General features: G+C 38.2%; 1 protein-coding gene across 4 annotated transcripts in view; it reads right to left on the reverse strand.

Annotated features, from left to right (window-relative positions):
• The window catches only part of ELMO1 (engulfment and cell motility 1), a 299,792-nt gene that overhangs the window by 128,214 nt on the left and 150,446 nt on the right, over nucleotides 1-21,132 (reverse strand). For all 4 annotated transcript variants that reach the window (XM_071561429.1, XM_071561428.1, XM_071561430.1 and 1 more), the window contains one exon: nucleotides 20,364-20,472. In XM_071561429.1, coding sequence (XP_071417530.1) covers nucleotides 20,364-20,472 — 109 coding nt within the window. The remainder of the gene's footprint in view (nucleotides 1-20,363; nucleotides 20,473-21,132) is intronic.

Here is a 21,132-nt window from a genome sequence, read left to right on the forward strand (position 1 = left end):
TACCAGAAAGCAAACACAGCAGTTTCAGGAAATCTGCCTAGTTAGGGTAGTGCTTGGATCAAAGAAACAACCTCTATAAGAAAAGGAGATGAAAATAAGTATGAAACCAACTAAATTGTTTTTTCTCATATAGGAAAAAATTCCCTCTGTACCTGCATTTAAAAAAGCAGTGTATTTGCAACTGTTTCATCTTACTTTAGCTGCAGGCTAAAAGAAAGTATTCAGGGCAGTACCACCAGACAAAGAGCAAGTCATTTCTCAGATCTTTTCCTTTCAAGATGTCTCAAAAAATAAACAGTATTCCAATCATTACTGTAGAGTGCAGGTAGACAAATAATATTCATAACAATTCATGGTTTTATTTCTACATCCTCCTTTTATCTCACCACTGCTTTTGATTATTCCAAGGGAAAGGGGAAAAAAAAGCTACCAAAAGCAGAATATGCCCTTTTACATCTTACCCATCCTTCCTCAGAGCTGTGAATCGTGCCAGGCCCTAAAAGACACTAAACTTCCAGTCTAGTTTGAGATTCTTGTGCTCTTTCAATAACCTGTGCAATGAGCAATAGCTTATTCACACAGCTAGAAGATCATTGTTTTCTCTCACCAAATGACCCTAATCTTCAATAAATTACTTATTAGACTCCACCATGTAGGCTTTTTCTTAGTGAAATGTTTTTCCTGAATTGTTTACTTGCATGCTGTTTTCCTTTTTGTCCTCTGTTCTTTAAGGAAGAGGGAGGTAAGACAAAAAAACCCAAACACTTGCTTCAAGGCAAAAATCTAACACAAGTTCCCCAATACATCCACATAATCTTTTTCACAGAACCTCCATTCTCAGAGACCCTTGGCTCCTCAAGTGACTCCTTTTATTGAGATCTCCTTCTGACTCTAGTTACCAAAAAGATATTTCCCCTGCTGCATCACATCACATCTAGTTTCTACACTAGTTTTCTTCTACATCCTTGGCTCAGTTGTGCCTTTAGACCTGATCCAAGTGTAGCAGAGCCCAACAAATGTTGCCTGGAACAGTCAAGGCACTTCCAAAGACAAAGGATTTGTTGACAAGGCCTTGTGCAATCCTGTTGTATTGACTGTTCTATAAGAATCAGTGAAGGAGAGGGAGACCTTTCTATTCTAGTACCAGTGCTACTGTACCAATACTGCAATAGAACTAGGCTTCCAAGAGCAGAGAAAAGCACCCGTGAACTCTTTCCCCTGTGCATCACCATGAAGTGATGTAATCCTTCTAGATTTTAGTTATGCTGGCTGTGCCAAAAGGTTATTGCCTAGATGTTAGCTCTACTATGGTCAGCTGTCACCTACAAGATCACAGGAACAATACTGACCTCTACTTAAATACAGCTGTGGCATGTAGTTATATAAAATGCTATCCATAATAGTAGTAAACATAGTAGTAATAATGGTTAATATTATTATACTATTTGGTCTTAATACAGTCCTGCTTATGGTAACTCGATTTATCCATCCTAAGAAGAACTGGATGAGGGTGAAATATTTCACAAGAAAAAAAAACAAACAAAAAATCCAGATTTTAACTGGGAAACAAATGGAAACCTGAAATATATTCAAACAATATAGATATTCACCACAAAAACACTGACAGTGAAGAAACACTGTTGGTGACTTCAAAGAGCCACTGACATGGGTCCCAAAAGAACCCGTTGCTCAAGATGGTGACTTGATGCCACCATTCCATATGTAACATGAAACAGATAGAGCCTTGTGCAGCAGAGGAACCAGACAGCACACACCGACACTCTGTAACAAGTAAACTCCAATCTCAAGCACTTACAGTGACAACATCAATACTCTCCAGGGGATGCTAAGCTTTGTTTAAGTGATTCTAGCCAGCTTTGTACCCACACCTGGCCTCCTCTCCCTTGGCACTAACAATTCTTAAAATACTAGGAGAGTTACTGTCCTGGCCCATAGTAACTGGAGTAACTGGGTTAGATGGTTTTAAGGAATGTCTTACTAAAAGCCCTAACAAAAAAAAAATATAAAAACTTCACTGATTAATAACCTGAAATATTTCATAACAAACACTAAAGTCTTCCAAAAAGGCAGAAATGTTAGGACTTATTACAAGAATATTTAGGGAAATACAACCTTCATTGCACTTCTCATTTATGTGCCTCAATTCAGTAAAAGCTGGACTAGAAGCAGGCCCTCAGCCATCAAAATTTAATTTAAAGAATCTTTTGTGACACCTGCCTCAGCAACATCTGGCTCCTGCACAGAGTGTCAATTCCAAGCAGGCTATAAACCTGCCAATTAGAAGTCATACATTGAAAAGTTCAATTTCATTAGTGGAACTGAAGTTGTGAGCTCAAACTGGAAAATCTACATCATTTAATAAAGCAGCAGGAGCCTACCAGAATTCAATGTTAGGAATACTCAACATATTTTCACACAAAATAGCTCTTCCCCCTTGCCATCTTAGCCACATTTGCATTAGTTACTGATCCAGCTGTGCCACTGTCACACCTGCTCCTTTCTGTTCTTCTGAGGGGCACAGATCAATCTGATTTCTTCTCCTACCATCACAAAATCCATAATTTCTTACATTTTCTAGCCACATGCATCTATCTACTCAAATCCAATTCATTCAACACAAAAGCTAAACTGGTTTGCCAGAAATCTATTATCTCAAAGCCAACAGACCAATTTACAGTTAACCAGGATGACTTTGAAAGTAGGAGGCATGAAGGAAAGACAAAAAAACCCTTAAAAACTTTCTATTGTTACATGCAGTCAGCATCCATTTACATCGTACACCTAACACACTTTCCTGTTTCTGTTCTCCTTGTAATCCTTCTTCCTTATAACACAGTGCTCCTACAGTTACTTGGGATTTTCCCATCTGTCCCATCTGTGGAGGCTGCACTCCCCTTTAGTCACCATGAAATGAGGTACTGATAGGCTCATGCCTTTTCCTTGAAAGTGATCTGTCAGCACAAAGATTTCAATTGGGTACAATAGTGGCATTTCACCTCCAAAGGTAATGACTTCATCATATGTAATGCTACCACTGTTACATTTTTTCTAGGTGAAAAAAATTCCACTCAAATCTAATGTGTTTCAAAGAGATTGTCAGTCTCTCTAGAGAAGAAAAATCTCTACTGAATCTCTACCAAGTGCATTAATCTTGGTTTTCTAAAGTTAATTTCTGGAGCGCAACCTGGGTGGTAAACAGTAGCAAAGACCCTGTTTTCTGACAAGGTGATTCAGCACTCTGAAAATTGAGCCCCCCTGAATTTAGGGCTCAAAGTGCTCCAGAATTGAAGCATTCACAGCTCCGAGTCACTGCTGGACAAAGCCTGAGCCACTGCCTAATTCCTAGCTATTTTTGCTGTGTTGTATCCATGTCTAGTACCCTTAAAAGACATCCCCTAGTGTACACAACTTTTAAGATTCCGTTTGAAAAAAATAAATATAGGTTCCAGCACATGTGACTGCAGATAAAATCTTCTTAGTAAAGTTGACTATAACCCACTGCAGAGCTGCCAGAAACACAGTTTTACAATATGAACATGTTGCAGCTAAAACAGAACCGACAGCCATAATTTTCATTGCAGACACAAAGGGGACACACAAGAGATCTACATTTTTTGTAGGTCTCATGTATATCATACCTTTTTTTCTTTTCCAAGTACAGTAGTATCAATGAACACATCCTTGATCTGACCTTAGAAATTCGAAGTTTAATGTATGATATATCAAAGACCTTTCAATAAAAAGATAACACATCTGTGAGAAATGGGAATAGGCTGTTTATCAGCATTAAAGGTTTGTCACTAAATAGATTCATTTACATCTTAATAACATGATCAGCTTTTTATATGTTCACCAAAATGAGACCAGTTATACATTCTTAAGGCCACAGGATTGAAAACACCATCAATCTGTTCCAAGTGAATGGGACTCTGGAGATTTCTGATAGGGCTGTAATAAAAGTCTGTGACACTTTGAGAAACGCAGGTGGTAAAGGGGAAAAAGCTGCAGCCTTGCTCCTGGGAATTCTCAAATCATAGCTCACATCAACTCTGAAATGTCTAAGTAATAAAACAGAAGTCAGAAAACAGAAGTCCTACTGCTGTATCATTCTTTTCATTTCTCAGACAGAAGTGTGAGGAATGAACACTTTCCCCTCAGATCTCAGAAGGATCTTTCCATTGCAATATAATGGATGCTGCCACAACAGATCCTATAATACGACTTGTCTGGATGGAAATATTGCAAGACCCAGGACAACAGAACAAATATTTCTTTGAAATACTCTGTATGGAGGGTTTCACTCCATAGCGCACAACTTGAAAACAGGACGAAAAACTCTGCAATATATAAGCACGTGACAAACCAGTCTTGCTTTGCTTCACTTCAGGGCTCAGGTAGAATCAATAAGAACCATCATTACTGGAGCTTAAATGAACAAATTTCTCATTATTCATAGATGGTTGTTATTTGAGGGAGTGGAGTTAGACCATTCCAGACAAATTTTTGAGTGCATGCAACTTACTTTTCTTTTCCTGAAACAGTAATTTTTCTTCTCCTACCTGAAGTCTAAAATTGGAATCAACACTGACTAGAAGTGGAAACCTTTGTGCACGTGTGTATACAACACACAGAAGGCAGATTACTTTGCAAGAAATAGGAGCAGATGGGCTCCCACTAATGAGATGACTACCCTTCAAAATGAATGCTTGATAAAAAGGAAATAAACCAGGCTTGCTTTCCATGCTATTTTTTCCCCAATACAACTATACCAGGAAATTGTGTTTTTTTTTAAAGAGTGGCTTAGAAATAAGTTGTAGGGTTCCCTGAACCTGTCAGTGGAATGCGGTCCTGGACTCCTCTTCTGCCTTCAGATGCATTTTGGGGGTCCTGAAAGGGACATAATCACTAATTGCTACAGAGAAGCAGTATTCTGTGAATCAGACCCAGGGGGTGATATAGGGAAGCTAGACTTAACAGAAAGCTTGGAAATGAGTTTGGATCATGTCTTGGCTCAGTTAAACACAAAGAAAAACCCTCAAAAATTTATTGGGAACACACCTTTTCTCGGTAGCATCTGTGTTTAAAACCTTGCTGCTTATGCCATCTTTGCTTAAGCTTTAGTTCAGCTAAAAAGCAGTTTTATGATCTCACTTTTAACCCGTTTGCTGACCTGCGGTCTTTCCTGTGAAACTGATATTGGAAACATATGCAGGACAACAAATCTTCACATAGTTGGTCACTAACTATGGGAAGCTGTGGAATTTGATAGAATTAAGGTACAAACTTCTCATTTAGCTACAAAACCTGATAATAAAGCCACATCTGTAAAAAGCTGTCTGTGTTGGGGCAGGTCAAGAGAATTTGGACACAAAGAATGTAGAAACAGCCTCTAACCCACATCCTCTTGCACATGGGTACAATCCCATGATATGTGAACTCACCATATGAAATGTAAATATTTCCTTCACTGGGGCAGCTTAGCCTAATCAGAATGAGCTGGCATAGTAATTTTTTCCTTTCCTTCTCATGATGACAAGAGGCACTTTATTTTTGCTTGGATTTTCTTGTTCTTCAAAAATAATAGGTCTTGCTTAACCATGCTGGGATCAGAAATACTTCAGGAAACATACACTGCAATTCAATTCCTTATGCAACTTATGCAACACTGCATCTCCTTTGTGAATGGATAAACTCTATAATTCAGAAAATAATCCTAGGGAAGTTTATTGCAACTCTGGGTTTCATAGGGAAGTGATAATTACTATCCCAGTAAATCAGCTGTTATGCACTGGGATGTTTGGCACACATACACGTGCTGTGCATACTCTACTGTGAAAGGTGAGGTGACATCTGATCCTTTCTCCAGCCTTTGCAACTGCCTCTATGCCAATGCTCTAGCAAGGCACCTTGGGAATACTGTCCCCTGCTGTACTAAGCGACATCCAATCTCTAATAAAACACACCACTCGTGGTGTGACCGCCCATGCATGTGAAGATTTGCTTTCCATTAATACTTGTACAGTAATCTGGATTTTGCAGAAGATCATTTAATAAGAAAATGAAAGAAACACACACACACATTGCAGAGGAAGTTTTAAACTGAAGTGAATAAGACAGTAACTGTGGCAGCTTAAGCAAAGCACCTACAAAAACATCTAAAAATTCATAATTTGGCAGTGGCATGTAAAAATACCTTTTTTTAATTCAAAATGAATAGGTATATGAAAATATATGTAATCACTTCAAGCTGTCACCACCCACCCCTGGAATCTGGGGGTGGAAAAGAGGAGGAAAGGAACTGTTGATGATGGAAATGCTTTGCTATTTGTTCATTGTCAGAGAGCAAGGACAGAAATAGCTCTTCTAGTGTGCCATGATGTGCAACTTTGTCTGTCCAAGGGTCAACTCAAATTTTCAAAGCAAAGAAAAGCAAGATGCTGCTGCTACTGCAGCTGAGTATTTTAAAGGGTATAAATTCCATGAGATTTTAAATCTTAATCCTCAAAATTTCAGCCTAATACATCTATCATTACCTAAGGCCTCATCTACCTAATCCAGAAGTTCCAACAAATGGAGTTTTTTTAAAGTTGCACCATAGTTCGTGTCATCTTGAAACTTCATCTACAGAGATCAAGACAATTGTACTTTGATGGTTTATTTCTAAGCTCACTTTGACAAATGCAGAGAAAACCGTCTCAAAAAAACCCCTAAACTGAAAAACCAGATGTCAGAGGGTTAAGTAAGAGAGTTCTTGAGATTTTTAAACCAGTCTTGGGATGTCCATTCTTACTTTAAAAATGGAATGAGACTACCTCTTCTTGATCTCAGTTGCCTGACAAAGAGAACACTTTTTACATGCAATAAATTTTTTCCAGTTTCAGATGCAGAGATTGCAATAGCTTTATGCCCTCACTCAAGCAAACAAAACCAATGTTTAAGGTGTCAAATTATCTCTGTACAACACCCCATGCCTATCTATGAATGACCTCCATGGGAGGAGCCTGCTGCAAACCAGCACACTGAGCATGCCAGTGACTTGCAGCCTAAATAACACCAAAGGAAGTGGCTTCAGAACATTAACAGATAATATTCCTTAGCTAGAACTATCCTTGGGGAATTTTGTTTTCTTTCTTAAGCCCACACTTCCAAACCCCAGAACTACTCTAGCCAAAAATAATCTGACAAAAAACACCCAAAACCACAAACAATACCAAAAAAGGAAAACGCACCACCAAACCAAACCACTTCCCCAGAAGCCCAACATGGTATGCCTCCTTTCCACCATTTTAGTGGCATTTCAGAAATGCCTTTTATCATTTCCAAGTCTTTGGTATTCAACTATATGGAAAAATAGAGAAGTTAACTGAGCTAATTTCATCTCCCTAGCTTCCTACAATTACCCCTAAAGGCCATTTGATTTGATAATAAATTCACTATTCGATAAAATTTACATAATGGTTTTTAATGACTTATTAATATGCAAATATTGGGAAAAAATATTGAAAATGCAACTCAAATATTCGTAAAACATGAAGATATGCTATTTAAAATTGGGGTGGGGTGAATCCAATGAAATCTCTTCATTTCACAAACAAAGCCAGTTAGAGAACACAACAGGCTGAGCTCTAGACCACCTGCACTGCAAATCCTGAAGCTGTGCCAGGTATTCACAGAACCAAAAATGTATAATTTTGAAATGCAAGGAAATAATTATTAGAAATTATTAAAACTACTTGTCACTATTCTGAAGGGGAAGGAAATGAAAGGGGTGGATGGTACCTCCACTGTTGGAAGCTGAAGAAAGAGAAGAATTCCAGGACACATATCCATACACTGACTTGTGAAGCTCAAGAATACCTCACAAACAACCCTCAAGACTTTTAATGCCTTTAAATATAGAACATGAACAAAATACTACCATAGGTCAGTGATCCTCTGGACCTTCAAGATGACAGCCTTGTAACAACCCTGATCATGGATTAATACATGAAAAGGAAATGAACTTTCCTGACTGCAAGTACATTGGACTCCAGAACATGAATTTAGGCAAAGACTACCACCATCTGAGCCCTTAACTGTGATCAGGACCATGAGTTTTAGCAGTATCCTGCAGCTGGTCATTGCAGGAATTGCTCGTCTCATCACAAGTCCCTCATGAAACATATTTGAAAAATAGGGCTAAGAAGAAAAGCAGCAATAAAGTAAAAATCAGAGGGCTACACTATCCTTACTGTTTGAAGTGTTGTTAGAATAAAAGATTCACTATTTTTCATGGTGATGGTCAGATGGCATCATGGCTCCACATGAAGACTGTCTTTGAAGGCTGCAAAATTGTCACTTCTGAAATTATGAGGCTTATGTTTTATAAAAAAGAGAGGGGAAGGAAAATTGGACAATTTCCATTTTTACCTATTAAGACTTGCCAAAGATTTTTTTTAAAAGCATCCACAAGGAGGCGTTTGTTGGTTTGGGGGTATTTTTTTTATAAGACAAGATTCATATTTTTGTATTGCAAAGCATAAAAATCAAAAGCCTAATTTAAAAGTAATTGCAGCCTGATTAACTAATAAATATGGGACCAACATAGACATACTCAAACCTGTTCTCTGTGGAAAATCATTCAGTTCCCTATGATCTCTTTTCATTGGCACCAGCTCTGAGAACATTTTTCTCTTCCAAAATGGTTTCATCTACTTTGATAACAACTTCCACCTTTAGCAAAAGTAGCAGTGACACTCCTGCATTACAGCTCAGCCAATTTTTTGCCTATTTAAAACTTACATCTTTCCTGCTTAGGTGTACCCCCTGAAATCACTTCAGTGTCTCAGGTAGGGTTTGTTATCACTCTAAAACCCTGAAATGAATAACAGCTGAGCTATTAAGTGTGATACTGCGCAGTTTGCAACCTGGAAAATGAAACCTTCCAGTTCTGTGAGTTCTACTCCACCCCATGACAAACTTATGCTGAATTCTACTGTGTTCAACCTGTTGGATACAGCTAAACAATGTCCTGTCACTGACCTGGACAAGCAAATTCTATGCAAGATACCAAAAACTATGGAGGCCTAAACACATGAAGGACAAAATATATTATCAAGACAAACACAAGTGAAATGAATGGTTATAAAGTCATTTGCGGTGCTTTCTAGCTTTGTAATTTCAGTGCTTAGTTCTCATTGAACGCTTGGAGAGGCCCAAACAACAAACTATCAGAAATCTTCCCTCAGATTTTTACTATGCAAATATTTTGTGCTAAGGAGCTACAAACTTAAAAACGAAATACAGCCAGTCAAAGCACAATCAACCAACCAAAGGACTTACTAACTACCAAAAGAAAATCTATTGCAAAAAGCTTCAGAGAGTGTAACACCAACAACCTCTTTCACACTCACATGTGCGTAGACAGCCAATTATTTTTGGTGCCTCAGTAACCTTCTTCAGATGAACAGTCCAACACTCTTTCTTAGCTCCTTATCAGTCACTTCATACATGCCCATAACACCATTATACTATGTTTTTTTAAGTATCTGTCAGCAAGTGGGTCTTTGATGTGAAGAGACAAGAAATCTGGATAGAGCTGATGGATGTTTTAAGCCCTTTCTTAAAGGCTTTGTAGAATAATTAAACTGATGCTCTGTAGTGGTAATTAGGGGAGAAAATAGAGCCACCAGTCAGTTTGGGGAATTATAAGCAAGTAACTTAGCAAGCTGTGCATATATAAAACATAAAGGCTCAGGAAAAATAAGCAGGGAGCTTAGTCCTGAAAGAGTGGGAACTCAGAACTGCTGGAAGCCTTAGGCCTATTAATACACAGCATTTGAAATTGCAAGAAAAACAATAAAGTATGTGTACAAACTTCAATAACAAATAAGACCTAAGGAAAAAAATAAGGATATATCTAACTTCAGACACAATTTTTTCCTTTAGAAACAACTTGGAAAGATCTAGAAGAGAGTAGCTCTCTGTGCCACAAAGACATAGCAAACTAAAAGGTGTTTAGTGGCAGTTAAGAACTCTTCAGCTGCAAAGCATTTACATATTTAATAATTCTTCATAGAGAGCTCTGTTTTGTTCCAATATCCCCAATACATGGCATAAAAAAAATCATGGGAGCCTAACTTAATATGACAACCTGGCTTCAAAGACAAATGCCAAGTGTCTGTATGGGTGCTTGCATTCATGTCTCCCTATTAATAAACTGCACATTGTGATAAGCTCCTGGAGCAGGCAGCATATAATTATATTCCTCTAATGACTGATCAGCATACGCAGGCACACAGCTGGTGGGTATAAAAAGTGTAGTTCTAAGTTAACCAAAAACTGATGAGCAGGAATTACAGAAGAGTGCTGCTTCTGAGAGGTACCTTGAGAGCACACATGGACCTTCTGACACACTAAGAACAAGAAATGTGAGTGGAATTGTATGTCCTCAAGAAGAACTAGGGCCATCTTTTCCCAGAACTCTCTTGGAATAACAAAATGGAAAGTGTAGCTTTGTTAACTAAAAATGGGCCAGTTGTCCCATCACTTACATTTCCAGTGCCCTACAGAAGTAATGTGATATCCTTATGCAGTTTTCTAGGAGGTCACCATTTCACCTTCTGGGTTCACCCCACAACACTACACCACATTTACAGTTGTTTTAATGCCATAAGCCAATTCCCCAGGCTCTATAGAATTCCTCTCCCAAAATCAAAAGTCCCCCTCTCCCTCTTCCTTATTCTCAAATACTAAAGATTTCTATTTAAAAATTGCACTGAATTTTTCAATTCACAAAAGATAGCCATGAAAAAACTTCGGCATAAAGAGACCAGAAATGTTATGAAACAAGAAATTCAATTCCTTTTCACATATAAAAGAAACATGCCATGAAAATTCATTCACAACATTTGAACATTTATACAAAGTTTCTGCTAATCCAGGAATATGGAATATAACATGTGGAGTAAAGAAATAAAGCTGAAAAGGGAGTTTCAAGAGTGGGTGCACTTGCTTTTTAAATGCTTCTTCATGGAATAAAATATAACCCTGCAGTCTTCTGTTTTCATTTTACTTCACTAGCACTATTAAAAGCTGTTGCTGAATGTGAACATCTCCAAGGCCTGTGAAAGGCCTGAGGGTATATAGCTTTCTCCTGCTCCAGTTCCAGCTAATCTATGCTTCTTCAGGAAGGGCAAGTGAAGTTTAATTGTTAGAATCTAAATTTCTTAAGCTTTTTGTTAGCAAGCATTTCACTAGAAATGAAAGTGATGGATGGTATTTCAACATGTACATCAGTGTGTGTATGGCCAAACTTCGCGAACGAAGACTTGGGCAGGGCTCTCCCCACGTGCCCTTCCAGCCTGCGCAGTGGATTTTTTAGGTGAGGCACAGCGTGCGCAGAACTGGCCCTACCCTTTAAGTCCTGAGGTCCATCTGCCACAGCTGAGCGAGCTTGGACAGTGACAGTGAAGTCCTCGGGACTGTCACAGCCCCGGGTACTAACCGGGGCTGACCCTGCTAAGCATCCGAAATCTGATGGGATGGGATGGCTGGGAGGCATTTAACTGCCCGATATGGTCTCCACTGAGACTCGAACTCACGACCTTGTGAACCAGAGTCCGGAGTGCTCACCATTACACCACGAGACCGCCTCACATAATATCAGCGAGCCAGTGTTAAAAATCTGTGCCACCTTCACCACATAGCTCCTTTCAGGTTACTCACCATTACCATTATTTTTACTTGCAAAGAAGAGTTTGACTGCTAAAGACTTACAACAAAGAACAATAAGGGCAGTTTGATAGTGTTTTACAAATAAATGCTTGTGGTGGATGGCCAATAATTTAAAGGAAAAGTATTAAGATCTCGTGTTCTCATTTTCATTGTTTTGATCATTGTTTTCTTTGAAGAAAAAAAAATAGCATGCCCTTTTTAATCAGATTCATGATCAAGCATAACCTCTCCATGAAAACCATTTTCAAGTGCACATATGATCAGTCAGTTTAAAGTAGCTTTCCACAGTATTATGTGGTGCCAAAATTTACATACAATTATATGACAAAACTTAACTAGTCTCTGCTTCAGTGTTTGGGTTTTTTTTCCACTGAGACCACCTGCATTCACCAAGCAACAGAAGGAACTTTCATGGCTGCCTGAATAAACACAGTGTGTTTATAGTGCATAGTGCATGGCTGAAGAAGCAGCATGAGTTAGGCAGAGAAAAGCCTTAGACAAACACCACTAAGCACGACTAAGTGCCTGCCTTACCCCTGGTTAGGACTGTGTCAGGACATTCTGCATAGGCTTCTCTCTCAGAAGCCTGGCAATTTGAATTTGAAATACTTGTAAAACTCAGATTCAAAATTTAAAAAGGTATCTAGTTTACTTAGAATCAACACAGTTTAAAAGTCTAAGAGGGTAAAGCTTTCTGATAGAGAACCTGACTACACAGTCAAAAGCAACCCAGGAGTGCCTCCAGTGCCTCACAAGCATCCATGAAGCTACATGTGCAGGGACAACCTGGAACAATTAGCTGTATATTCACTACCTCAGAGGCAGTCCAGTAACGGGTTGTTACAAGGATATTCAGATGCTCAGTGAAGGGAGTATTCTTTGCAAGGCCCTGTGTGTTTCCCAGAATATTGCACATTTTCTAGTCTTTGCAAACACAGCCTGGTGTTGGGAAATACAGCACTTAGCAGTTAATGCTGTTTTCATTTCATCAGAGACCTTGTTAGTACAATTGTCCTCAAAACCCAAAATCATTCTGCCTTTCCTTTGAACAGATGCACCTCTTCCCTTGCAATACATCTCACTTCCACCCTGTAAATCCTTTAGCTTTGCCAACATAAACCTGTTTATGGAATATAAAAACAACATTAATATACACTGAAAGTTGCCATTAAAACAATATTGGGATTTTATACATTGTTCAATTCTGCGTACAATTCATTAAGCAACTATATGGGTGTTTTAAAAGGAACAGCTGCAGTTTCCAGTCTGATGTGCAGCAGTGCTGAGAAACCATAAGGGCTAACTTCAGATTTGAAGCATAGCTTGCTGCAAAATACAAGAGATTTTGGCTACTTTTAACAAATCTATATTTATAAAATATTATCATAAAATGAAAATAGAAGGTGCAGAATGTATTCCAAGGTTATTTTTCTCTTAATTTCAATTTGCTCAGTATTAAACTGTTCCTGAACAATGTCTAGCCCTTAAAACGTATTGAAATTGTTACAGAAAAGCAACATTTGGCTACATCTCAGCTCTCTGAAGCTCCTTCCTCTGAAGCTTTGCAAATGAACTTTATAACCCTGAATTTCTTAGAAGATTTTGTCAACTGCTTACTTCTTCAAGCCGTGATTAGAATCATTTAGGCTGGAAAAGATTTCTAAGATCATCAAGGCTAATCATAAATCTAGCACTGCCAAGTCCACCACTAAACCATGTCACGAACGGCCACATCTACACATCTTGTAAATACCTCCAGGGATGGTGACTCAACCAGCTCCTGGGCAGCCTGTTCCAATGTTTGGCATTGCAAGAGGGAAGTTTGTTGCATTTTTATCTTCTTGAGAAACCACAAAATGCTGTGGAATGCACTGAACGAACTCTCCAACATCAGAAAAGATGCAGTTTTCAAAATGGGAGATATTTTGGAGATTTTTTTTGTCCACACTTTTTTCTGTGGCAATAAATCAAACATATTTTAACCCATAGCAATTTATTCCTATGGCAATAATCCAAATTATTTTAATATTTCCTGCTTACTGTCATATCTGCCCAGAATTTTAACTTACTAAATTACCCACTATAGCCTATTAAAATTTTTCAAAAAATCTAGAGTGGTGTTCCAGTAACCACATTAAAACAAATTACAGCTGTTATTCTACCATACCATCAAATCTGCCAAAACTACACTGTCCATTAACCACAGGAAATCAACATCAGAAATTTTTTTCCTCCTCTCATCATTCTTCAGCTGTCTGTTTTGTTACTTCCCTGGTTCAGCACCCTTACAGCTAAGGCCTACACTTGACTCCCGGTTTGAATTTATTAGCTTTTAACTTCCAGGTCTTGACTCCTGCTATCCCTTTCAATAAAGGATGAAAGAGTTCCTCATGCTTAATCAAGCCACCTCTTTGTTTTCTTTTGGATACATTAATCAGTTTCTAAAAAAGAAAAAACTCTCTCACATCCACAACTTTCTTGCCCTTAACTGTTTTTTGAGCTGCTCTCCCTGCACTGTACTCTTCATTACTAATAATGATGTTGAAAATTGAATAAATGTAATTTTAGGAAGCTAAAGAATCCTGCATCCAATAACATAAAGCAGTTTGCACATATAAAACAAGTTATGATCCCTGCTCCAAAGAGATCAAAGAGCAGACATATGACTGCAGACAGTAGATAAAAACACTGGAGGATACTAGACAGTTGTCTAGATAACAGACCCAGAAGCCAACTCTGTACCAGCTTGAAAGCCAACAGTACCATGTGTAGAAAGCAACATTCCTAAATCCATCTCACTGAGACTCAGAGGTAAAAATGAAACATCTTGCTCAAAAGGTGTCTGCAGCTCCGTTGCTCATATTCTCACAGATTGCAGTAGATATTTTGTAGAGACTTCACAGTTTGCCACAAGCATGAAGATATTAAGTCTTTTTAGAGCAAGAAGAGGCTAATTGCAAATAAATTAGTATCTTCACAGCAAAAAGTTTCATTTTGTCTTTGCTGTGGGATTGTGCCAGCAAACAGGAGAGGACTATTTAATAAAATAACATTGCTATCATACAAAAGAACAGTTTAGAGTACTGAGCAAGTTGTTAGTTTTACATCAAGGACAAGCATTTTTAACATCCATATAGTCAGGAATGTCTAATTGGCTAGTAAGGTGTCCAAAGGAACACCTAAAACTCAAGATCAATATGGATTAATTTAGATATTCCCCCCCAACCCCTTCACTGTTACTGAATTTGATTTCAAATATTGATTATTTTCTAAGATCTGCCTAATTTTTGCTGTGAATGGCAGTTATCTAATGTGAAGATAGTTTGGGCAACTGAAAAGAGAACATGGATATGTAAGAATGAATGCAGTAAAAAGCTAAGACAAAGGAGTTTAGAATGTCTTTTTATTTTTTTCTTGTATTCCTGATGAAACAAACAGAAAATTGCTACCTTTCACTAAATAGCTTTTTGGCCAGAAAAGTTTTCAACTTCTTAACCAACATTTCCTGACTCATAAAGTGAGTCCAAAAAATGCAATTACAAGAAATGTCAGAACAGTAAAAAAATCTCTTATTTTATTTACTATTTTAAGGGCTTTATTCTATTTAAACTTGAGAGAAGGAGGAGGGAAAATAGCATAAAAAGGCAATTAGCTTTCAAGCAAGAGGAAAAAAATTTAAAATACAACATTCAATTATAAAAATATTGTGTTTGCTGTAGCAAAAGGAAAATCAAACCACATGAGCCCTCAGGTCTGGAATGCTGACCTGCAGAGACCAACATGCTTCCAGGGAAAGGCCAACAGAAACAAACTACACTGCACACTATGGATTGTGCAATGCAGAGGAAAATTGTGCAAAGACGAAAAAGTGCTTCCTGACCCTTACAGCAATCAGCTTACTCCTTGGAGCATGAGATTTGATTACCTTCTTCTCAGTGGGCACAACCATGAATATCACTGTCTACCTTCTAATGCTCAGCACATTCTATTTGATAAAGGGACAACAATATAAGAATCTCTAGACCACTTCAATTGTGCAACCCGGGCAATAACTGCAACAAGAAATCTATAGCAAAAACATGCACAAACAGCATTATAATACATTCACATTTAGATCTTTTCTTTTGAGGAAAAAAATCCTGAAAATTAAGTCTAACAAATCCCATGACAATTAAACTCCTCATGACAGAAAAGAAAAAAAAATCCACAAAACCCACAAACCAGTGAAGATTTTTATCTGCTAAAAACTTTAAGACAATCCTCCATATGTATGTATTTGACGTGTGGCATATACACCTGTGGTCTATCATAAAGCTTGAGAGTAGATTTTTGCAGAAAACCCTAAACAACCCCCATCAAAACAATCACATTAATATTGTCAGTTGAACATCTGTATCCTGCTCAAAAATACACTGAAAAATACTTAATGTCTGACATGCTTTAGCTACAGAATAACTTCAGGTATGCAATAATATTGGCTTATACCATCTTTAGGCTACTGCTCTGTTGGTAGCACTGTTTTCCCTCAGTGTACACAGCATTAATTCATTGTTCCTCTACCAGTTATAAGCCTCTTCACCAGCATCAACACTATACAACTTCACTTGAACCTGTATGGGAAGAATGCAACAATTTTGGGAAATTGTACCCATTCTACATAAATCGGGTAACATGGGCGAGCACCACTTCCCACCAGGAAATAACAGTTTTAAGGGGTTTTGAAAGTGGAAAAGTGTCTCATGCTGAGCAGAGGTATGGGGAACTGGGCACTGGAGGCACAGATCAGAGGGCACTAGGGCTACTTCTGCAAAATAGTGAGCTCAGATTCTTACTTACTACAAATACTAGGTTTTAATGAACTCCTAATCTCTCATAAAATTTACTAAGCCCAGTTCTGGAAGGTTGAAGGCCTTTTGGAGCTTTCTTTTAATTTTTACATTTATCTGCAGTGTTACTGTCCCCCAGCAAAGATAGCAGACTGTTATGTGGGTATTCTTTTTCCCCTGAGCATACATGTCATGTACTGAAACTTGAGTAAGAGAGAAGGAAGAAGTTACCTTAGCTTTCATAGCTACTAAGGAGGAAATATGAATGGCCTGACCTTTTCTCCTCTTTGTAAACTTGTCAGTGTTCCACAGATGAGGAGGATTGACCACTGGGTAACAGAGTTCCTGTCTAATGTCAGCTCCAAGACACAGAAGACAAGAAGAAAATTCTCTTGTTAGGGTATACAAAGGAAGTTATTACTGGATAAAATCAGAATTACAGTAGTGTTTGCTAAGATGAGTGCCTGGGCAAGTACTCATTAAAGACATCCTTTTAAATGTCTTCTTAGCAACAGTAGCACAAGATTAAAAGATTTATAGTAAAATATTCCACTGTTTTCTGATTCAGACATTTTACTGAAATGTGGACATGTTTCATTCTAACTTCCATGTTACTAAAACACTACACCAACCTTCCTCTTAAGTCTTAGCTCCTCTACTCTGCAAGTCCACCTCTGTAGAGCAGTTACCATATGCTCAACTCACAGCTTGCATTTGAGCTTGCTTTATTTACACAAGATCTAAACATACACTTAAATGTTTTGCTGAAGAAGAGATGAATTTCCAAGTCATGAATATTTTGGAATCAAAGTCAAAGAATTGAGAAGTCCACTACCTGGATTTGGGGCAATACAAAAGTAGAAGGGCTGGCATGCCTTTAACACTGCCTTGTGAGTCCTTCCTGAGATGAATGCATGCTTGAAAGAACTGAAAAGAAATGGAGAAGTGTCTTCTTGTTGCCCAAAGGTATTTAATACAGCATAGTGAGGAGAATATAATCAGCATTAAAGTACTATTCATAAATAATGGACAATCTAGCAGCTTTTATCTACTCTGCACTTTAAGAAAGTTTCTATTGCTGAATATTTCATGAGCAAAAGGTCATTTATTGTGTCTTTTAAATTATGCAATTCAGAAACTGTTAGAAAAAAAAAGTTCTATTTTGCAAAACAATAATAGTGAGTTTTGAGTATCTGAACAAACATGGGCAGCCTAAATACATATTTTGAAATCTACCACATACAAACTATCAGGACACCTTTGCCCTGAACTGGAACTACTGATTTTTAAGATGTCCAATCCTATGCAGCAACACAGCATTTAATCTCAAGTAAAGAACAAACTGGAAAGTACATTTTCCTGAGATGTCAGCTCTAGTTTGCATTTCTTGGCAAAATATATTGCTGATCATAGGTCAAGATGTGCATCTGTGAAGCCATTTTCAAGAAATCTGTTTTCTGCACATTATTTTTGAGGTGTATATTATTACAGCCTTTCAAAAGCACAATTAGAGTTTCACGTAAACAAAACCATTAAGAAAGCACAGTGGTGAACAGGTGAAATGTCATGATGAGTTAGAAGGAACCTTAGCTCTGTCCCCTGTGAATATAAGGCTACATCACAATCTTATTGCCACATCCAGAGACAGATGCTCTGTGGGTGTAGATTAGCATGACATTACAGAAATCAGCCATGCTACATCTGGTTTGTATCACAGAAGTACCAGTGCCCTTCTCTTAACCTTTTACAATGGCCCATGTCTATGAATGTCCACCACGGGAGGATCCTGCTGAACACCAGCACACTGAGCATCCAGTGACTTGGCAGCCTCAGTAACGCCAAAACAAGTGGCTTCAGAACAGCAACAGGTAACATCCCTTAGCCAGGTCTATCCTTGGGGAACTTTTCTGTTTTCTTTCTAACCGCACACTTCCAAACCATACAGCTACTCCTAACAAAAACAGATAACCAAACAAAACCCCACAAAACCCCCAATAAACACAAGCACACACAAAACCCACAAATGCAACACGCAACCCAAACCCCAACCCATTCATCTTATTCACAGTCCCCACTTCTAAAAAGCAGATAAGGAAATAGTCAAAATATGAAAGGAGCTGTCTGCAGAAGTTAGCAACAATCAGGACAACAGTACCACACATGGCAAATCACCTACATACAACCCCCTGCATACATATAACAAACCTGTCTGTGGCAAAAGAGGTTTATTTATTGACTTATGATACAGCAAGGAAAAGGTCTGAGACACCACCTCCAGATCAATCATCTTTCTTAGCAACAAAGTACAGTGCAAGTTCCATGTTGTGATTGGACACAGATTAAAACACTATGTACAAAGATGTACTTTGGATTTCAGATATTTTTCTGCACATTAGTAAAAATAAAATTGATCTTTAGCACTTATTTGAAATAGGTTTGCAGCTTTGTTGAGATGATATGTCCCTCCTACATTTACCAGCAGAAAAATTCAGACAGATCTGTCATGCGTGATTTGGCATTAGACACCTCAACTGCAGCAGTGAGGTTATTTTAAGGAGTTGTGTCTGCTACAGTCTGAACCTTGCACAACACATTACCATTACCATACATCTAAAGTAGTTGCTAAACTTTTTATTTATAGACATAGTAAATGCAGTCTTTAATAACTCTGATTTAGCTACGATGGTATTCAGAAGTAAACATCAACTCAGTTATCTGGATCTGTACATACAAACTATCAATCTGGAAGCTGCAAGAAAGGCACAGGTTTTATCCTGGCCCATTGCACAGCTTTTTTTTGTTGTTGTTGTTAATAAATTCTCTCAAGACACTGCATTTAAAAGCTTCAGATGTATCAACAGCCAAATCATAATTTTTAAACAGAGCTTTTGATTCCTGTTGCAGAGCTACTAAGAACCAGAACCAATGATACCTACAGACTTTATTGCTGCCTTTTACATTGTGCTTCTCTCATTCCACGGACTTGGGTGTAAAGATAAAAGAAAAAAATCTTTATTACGGAAAAAAATTCAAAAGAAACATGTCTCAGAGAAGGAAAGCATCTCAGTTGTGCCACCTGCTTGTGCCATAAGAAATGAAGCTCGTGGTAGTGCTTGCCAAAACAGACTGCAGCTGGACCGAAAATATTATTGATGGGTAACTGAAGTTTATCCATATTGATAGAGTTAAACACCAACACTCTAGACTAATGAAGATACAGACATGCTCTTCTGCTCGATAGTATCTAACAATTTGTCAAGGGATTGTAATTCAAGCCAAAGACAGCTTGTTTACTCTGTATTAAAATACAATATTTCATATCACACTGTTAGAGTAAATGATATATCTATCATCTGGTATTCAGATAGAGCTGTAGATATCTAAGAGAAAATGGGATATGTCAGTTTAGATGAGCAATCCCAGAACAAATGGGGATTCCCAGAACAAACTCATATAAAGCCAACCTAAGGACAAGGTTGTGGAATGGAACAACCATGAAGTCTCCTATATCACATCAACAGACGGGAAAAGAAGTGACTCCTCTAGAAACGATGCAATTTCCCTGCTTCATATCAAAGACAGTCAAAGAATGGGTGTCCATTTCCCCTGGTCCACCCTCATCTGTGGTATACCACAAACTAGTGAGAAAGCCAGAAAACAGACATAGTCATTCTGAGTGCTGGTGTTCAATGTGTAACTATACCATGAAACATTTCTCAGAAGAAAACTCTTGCACTGAAATAAACTCAGGGAGCACTGAACCCACTCCCTGGTTGGTTGAGGTCAAACAGGTCAACTTACGTAGCTCTCCTACTTTGAGTATTTCGCACAGCATCTTTGTCAGCTCAATGCTGCTTCGGCCAAATGGACACTCATGTTTGTCCTCTCGACTGCTGTTCTCCAGGACAATCTGAAGGTGGAATCAAAACAGAAAATAATCAGTTTGAGGAACCCATGAGTTGAAACACTGTTCTCCACATTCAACCTTTACAAGATACACAAGACCGAATTTAGGAAACTATATGTGGAGGTTCTGTTTTCGTAAAGCTTAGCCTTCCACGCAGCTAAACGACCTAGACCATTTATGTTATGGCTTCAAACTGAAAGAGAATAGGTTTAAATCAGCTATTAGGAAGAAATTCTTTGCTGTGAGGGTGATAAGGCACTGGCACAGGTTGCCCAGAGAAGTTGTGGATGCCCCATTCCTGGCAGTTCAAGGCCAGCTTGAATGGGCCCCTGAGTAACCTGGTCTCATCACAGGTGTCCTTGCCTATGACAGGGAGGTTTAACCAGATGACTTTAAATCCCTTCCAAACCAAGTCATTCTATGATTCAATATCTGAGGCAGTCAGCAACACATAAGCAGTGCTGGTCCATGACAAGCTAGGAAAGTTTCGCCATTACTATGCAATGTTGCTGTTCTACACTACCACTGGCTTGGAGAAACTGAAATAGAAACCAAAGAAAAAGAAATAGTTTCATTTCTAATTTGCTGGTTAAAGGAAATTAGATACAATTATTTATAGACATGAACACACCTAGAAGGATCTATAAAATCAAAGTGGGACAG

This window comes from Pithys albifrons, chromosome 7 (assembly GCF_047495875.1).
Source record: "Pithys albifrons albifrons isolate INPA30051 chromosome 7, PitAlb_v1, whole genome shotgun sequence".
NCBI classification, from domain to species: Eukaryota; Metazoa; Chordata; class Aves; order Passeriformes; family Thamnophilidae; genus Pithys; species Pithys albifrons.